General features: G+C 39.0%; 1 protein-coding gene across 1 annotated transcript; it reads right to left on the bottom strand.

Annotated features, from left to right (window-relative positions):
* Positions 1-641: 641 nt before the first annotated feature.
* LOC108983368 (leucine-rich repeat receptor-like serine/threonine-protein kinase BAM1) lies at positions 642-4,685 on the bottom strand. The gene is made up of 2 exons (XM_018954972.2): positions 2,010-4,685; positions 642-1,551 (listed from the first exon to the last, which is right to left on the bottom strand). The coding sequence occupies exons 1-2, from the start codon at positions 4,600-4,602 to the stop codon at positions 1,070-1,072; spliced, it is 3,075 nt and encodes a 1,024-aa protein (XP_018810517.1). The 5' UTR covers positions 4,603-4,685; the 3' UTR covers positions 642-1,069.
* Between the last annotated feature and the right edge of the window lie 1,174 nt (positions 4,686-5,859).

Raw genomic sequence — 5,859 nt, 5'->3', positions numbered from 1 at the left:
TTAAATAAAATATTATTCGAATATATTTATTAATAATACTTTTTTTTAAGTTTATTTGCTAATATTTTTTAAAATTTAATTATTTATTTTATTTTACGTAAAAATTTAATAAAATTATAATGATTAAATAAGATGAATTGAGAATAATTACAAAAACAAACTAAGCTTAATAGATACATATATGAAATAATTCACTATTCATTTTATTTTTTAGATAATATTAAATAATCAATAAATATTTTAAAATTCACTTCTTGATATATTAACTTCTGACAAGTATATTTTACCATATATTAATGACCAATATGAAACTGCGGCTGACGAAAAAAAATATAATATACATAGGACCCTTTTAATAATTCTTTACTCAATTTTATTTTAAATAAAATATTTTTCTAATATAAGTTAAAAAAAATAACATGGTTATAAAATGGTATTTTTTACTGCCATATTTTAATCCAGACCTTTCATCGTTGTTCACAGAAGGGCCCCTCGAGGACAGAAGCAGTTTGAACTTTTCAGTTTCCACTCGGTATATGCAGCAGGAAAACCCCAGTCTCGGCAATTGAAAGGACTGCTTTGACTGCAAAGCCATCCCCTCTTGGGGGGGTTTCAGTTCATCATTCATATCGACAAACACATTTTACTATACCAAATAATACCCAACCCATTTAAATCATCTTCAGTTTCCCCCCATTCACACGTCACAAGCACCTTCAAAACGCTCTGGCTCCCTCCACTTGATGTTTACAGTGATGGAGGATCAGGCCAAGAACAGTAACAGCTGTTGCCATACACAAAATAGCAGAGGATGAAGCGCCAGCTAGTAGTACTACTACATGATAAGGAGCAGAGAAATAAGAAAAAAAAATACCCACCAATTGCTACTATACACAAACTTTTAAACATTTTGTGAAAAAGTGAAAACTCCTTAAAAGTTGAGACCAAACTGGCCAAACCCACCCCCCCAGATAACAAAAATTAAAGAACCCTGCAAAATGAAAGCTAATAACACAATCCTTGAATTCAGAACAAAGACTCCCATCATCTCCAATGAACTAAAAGCACTTCAAATGCTTAGCAGATCGGGTGGTGGTGATTGAGGTGGTGCATGTTGGCTGTCGTTCGAGTCTATGGTCGTTGTGGTGGTCGGAGAGTGTAGGGCAGTGCCTGGTGGTGGTGGTGATAATTCTGTGATTATGTTATTATATGTTGAGTCTCCCTGTTTAGAGCTCGGTGGTTTTGGAAGCTCGGTTAGGATCTGAACCACCTCGCGCATTGTTGGGCGCTCCACTGCCTGCTCTGCAACACACATCATTGCAACGTAGAATACGTGCATCACTTCTTGTAGAGGAAGTGAAGGTAGCCTTGGGTCGAGAATTTTGATGACTCCCTCCTTTTTTGAGTCTGTAATCTTTCGAACCCATTGGACTATGTCCACACCATCCCCGAATTCCCCAACTGGTTTCCTGCCTGTAACCAGTTCTAAGAGAACCACACCAAAGCTGTAGACATCGCTCTTTTCATCGACCTTAAGAGTATAGGCATACTCTGCATGAAGAAACATTGATTTTTGCTTTAAACAAAATACCAAACTTGAGTAATCTACCATTTAAATCTACAAACCTTCAATTTGTGGTAACAGAAACACTAATGACACTGTAACTCGATGCAGCCAAGAACATTGACATATGGAATTGTTTTTTTTTTTTTTTTCCTAAAAAATAAAAAATTATTTATGATTGTCGACAATAAACAGTCTCGACAATAAATAAGATGACAGAATTATGGTTCCGTGGCTTAAAGAGTCAAAACTCGTATGAAACAGACAGCAACTATCACAATAATGCAGAAACTGAATCAAACCACAATATGAGACAAAAAAAAAAAGTCTTGTTTTTCACTAGCCTTAACATAATTAAGACTTTGAAACAAAAACTAGTACGTATCTAAAGAAACACGATCACAAAAAGAAAAAGGAGTGAATCAAAACTTAATTGAAAGCATACCTGGGGCTATGTATCCGTAGGAGCCAGCAATTGCAGACATGCACTCGGAAGTGCCCGAATCTTGCAGAAACTTGGCCAGGCCGAAGTCAGCAACATGTGCTTCGAAACCGGAGTCGAGCAGAATGTTGTTTGATTTCACGTCTCGATGGACGATGAGTGGCGAGCAGTCGTGGTGAAGATAGCAAAGACCCTTTGCAGCCTCCACGGCAATCTTATACCTAGTATCCCAGAGCAAATGACCCCCTTTCTTGCCGTGAAGAACTTCACCCAAGCTCCCATTTGGCATATACTCATAAACCAGAAGATTGGTCTCGTGGTTTGAGCAGAAACCCAGTAATCTCACAATGTGACGATGCCTAATCTTCCCCAGGGTCTGAATCTCCGCATTGAATCCATGGTCATGGGAAGAACCCCTGCTCATTACCGGTAGTCTTTTCACGGCGACATGCTCACCATTAGGCATCGATCCCTTGTACACGATACCAGCACCACCTTTGCCTATAATGTTATCCTCCTTCAAGCAATCCAAAACATCATCGGCCGTGAAGTCCAACCGTTGGAATGCGGTCAGTTTCCACGCGCGAGCCTCGCTGGCCTTCTTCAACGACCGGGCTTTGAAGATTGCCGCCACTGCGAAGATAATCGAACAAAGAAGCAACCCAATCCCAAGCAATAGCTTCAAAGAACCAGAGAGGGGACCTTTCCCGTGCGCCTGGCCGGCAGCATTGGTGACCCCTTCCTTGCAAGGACCCAAATAAGGACCGCAGAGGTCAGGGTTGCCCACAAACGACGTGGAGTTGAAGTAGCTGAATTGGCCAGTGGCCGGAACCAAACCAGAGAGGTTGTTATAAGAAAAATCAACAGAGGTCAAGCTTTGCATAGTCGCTATTGAAGCAGGAACGCTACCAACCAGATGGTTTCTCGAAATGTTCAGGTAATTTAGAATCCTCATACCAGTCATCTCGTTCGGTATCTCGCCGGAGAGCTGGTTTCGGCTAAGATCGATGAAGGTCAACGACTTGCATTGGCTGAGTTCGGGAGCAATGGGGCCCAAGAATTCGTTGTGGCTGAGGTCCAGCTTCGAAAGTTGCTGTAACCTCCCAATTTGGGGTGGGATTCGACCTGAGAACTTATTACCATCGAGGGAAAGCTTCTGAACACCAGAGAAGTTGCCAATACTTGGAGGTAACGGCCCGGAAAGCCGGTTGTTGGAGAGGCTGATCTGGCCAAGACTCGCCGGGATAGAATCGGTATCCGGAAACTCCCCTGTAAGATAGTTATCCTGCAGCTCCACTTGGGTCAGATTGGGTAGCCCGAAAAGCCCTCTTGGTATTGAACCGTTGAGAAAGTTGCGCCCCATTCGGATCCGACTCAGCGACTGGCACTTCCCGAGTGATTCCGGGATTGGACCGAACAAGAAATTCCCCAAAGAAATCAGAGTCTCAAGACGATTCCCATAACACATATCTGGAGGCAGAGTCCCAGTCAGTTTATTCGTTGAGAGATCGAGAAGCTGAAGCTTCCCGTTCTTTCCCAGCCCCTGAGGAATCATCCTCGTAAAGTTGTTCTCCCACAACTGTAACACCTCCAGCTCCGGCATGTCACCAATAAACTCAGGAATTGCGCCGTGGAGTTTGTTTCTAAACAAGTTCAGCAGCGTCAAGTTCTTTAGCTCGGCAAACGACGCTGGAATCTCGCCTGTAAAAACGTTATTCGACAAGTCCAAGGATTTCAAGCTCACCAAGTTCCCGAGCTCGACGGTTAAAGGCCCGGAGAGCGCATTTACTTGCAAAAATAAAGTGTCAAGCTTCTGGAGCCTGCTAATCTCTGGTGGTATCTCACCAGATAAGTTACAGCTGGCGGCGTCGAAACGAACTAGTTCCGATAGGTTCCCGATCTCCGGGGGTACGCCACCTTCGTACATATTGTAGTATCCCATGTAGAGCTCCCTGAGGTTGGTCAAGTTTCCGATCTCGCGCGGTATAGGACCTTGGAGCTCGTTACCGGATAAAGCCAAGTATTCCAGGAACTCCCATTGCCCGTACTGGGACGGGATCGCACCCGAGAAGAAGTTACCGCCGAGATGCAAATGGCGTAAGTTGGGCATTTGAGTGACGGCCAAGGGCAAGTCACCGGTCATGTTGTTGTTGTAGAGATCCAACACCTGAAGGTTCTTGAGAAGGGAGAGCTGGGATGGGAAAGTGCCGTTGAAGCCATTGCTGGAGAGATTGAGGACGCGGAGGGCGGAGAGAGAAGAGAGCTCGGCGGGGATGGCCCCGGAGAACCGATTCGATGCGACGGAAAGGTTGGACAGGAAACGGAGGTGAGCCAGGTCCGGGGAAAGACTACCAGAGAGGTTAAGGCCGGAGAGGTCGAGGACGGTCACCCGGCGACGTGAGGGTTGACATGTGACACCCGACCAGGTGCAGTGGCTAGTGGAGGCGTTCCAGGTAGAAAGAGCTGATTGTGGGTCTTCGGTGATGGAGGACTTGACGGAGAGGAGGGCTCTGTATTCCGGGAAGATGCGGCCGCCTGAGAGGGCCGGATGTATGTGGAAGTGGAGCAGAAGGAGAAGCAAAAGGAGGAGTTGCATTTTGCTTTTCCCTTCCACGGTTTGGTTGAGAGAGAGAGAGAAGTAGATGGAGTGGGAGTGAGAGAGGGGGTCTGGTTATTGTTCTTTCTGAGAGCAATGGTTACTTTATCTTATATAATTACTTTATCTTGCTTTATCTTATTTTTAAAAATATATTACCAATTTTTATTTTTTTTATTTTATATAATAACTTTTATAATATATTATATATTAACTTATTTTTTTCTATTATTTAAATAATATTTTTATTCATTTTAAACATTTTCTTTCTATCAATAAATTTTAATATCTATATATTTTTTATATTTACAGTATATTATTCAGTCATGTACACATAAAATAAAAATATATAAACCAAATAAAAATTAAAAATAAAATCAAAATATAAAAAAATTGGATAAATAATATTTTCAATATATTTTGTAGAAAAAATAAAATATAGATGTTTTAGATGATTAACAATAAAAAGAATTTGTATTGAAATGTAAAAATAAAAATAAATGAGAGCGTAAATGAAGTATAAATAATAAAAAAATTATTTGAAGGATGAACAGTATCCTCTATATATAATGGGTTACTGTAGCATTTATTTTATATATTTTTTTATATAATCATATAGAATTCATTTTATGAACAATTCTTTATATAATTTATATTTTCTGTATTATCCATAAGCTAAGGAGAATCCTCTTAGTATTGAATAAAGATTCGAAAATAAACTAAATAGATTGATTGGCTTTTAGTGCTGAGGAGACGTGAGATTAGAATATGTCATTTTTATTAGGTACAATTACTTTTATAGTTTTTTTAAACTGTCTTATTTTAAATGATAAGTATTTTTAGAGAATAATTAATAAAAGTGATATGGTTTTATATAAATATTTTTAATTTCAAATATAATTATATAAAAAATTATAAAATGATTGTACGTATATTGTTTTTTTAATATTTTTTATTAGTTTTTATATAAAAGCACAAACTAATTTAACTCCAATCCAACATAAATATTTTTAGCATGTATGTTTAGTTAGGAAATTAATACTCATTTTCAATTTTATAAAAATAAGAGCATCTAAGTGAAAAAGAGATAAATAATTTTATAATTTTTATTAATCATTTAATAGGATCTAGAATATTTACATATTAAATGAGTTTTAGAATAAATACTCTAAATTCTATTTTATGTATCTATTTATCTCCATTTAAAGACTCTAATATTTAAATAAGGACCTAAAAAGGTTTCCATTGGTTTTATTT

This window comes from Juglans regia, chromosome 8 (genome assembly GCF_001411555.2).
Source record: "Juglans regia cultivar Chandler chromosome 8, Walnut 2.0, whole genome shotgun sequence".
NCBI classification, from domain to species: domain Eukaryota; kingdom Viridiplantae; phylum Streptophyta; class Magnoliopsida; order Fagales; family Juglandaceae; genus Juglans; species Juglans regia.
The sequence above is the reverse complement of the archived record's forward strand: the minus strand, read 5'-3'. Positions and strand labels throughout refer to the sequence as shown.

Bases quoted from the DNA above. Each gene is read 5' to 3' on its own strand.
- LOC108983368 (XM_018954972.2), bottom strand. From the start codon at position 4,602: ATGCAACTCCTCCTTTTGCTTCTCCTTCTGCTCCACTTCCACATACAT. The intron at 1,552-2,009 runs GTATGCTTTCAA...TTCTTCATGCAG, and splicing joins CTACGGATACATAGCCCCAG to AGTATGCCTATACTCTTAAG.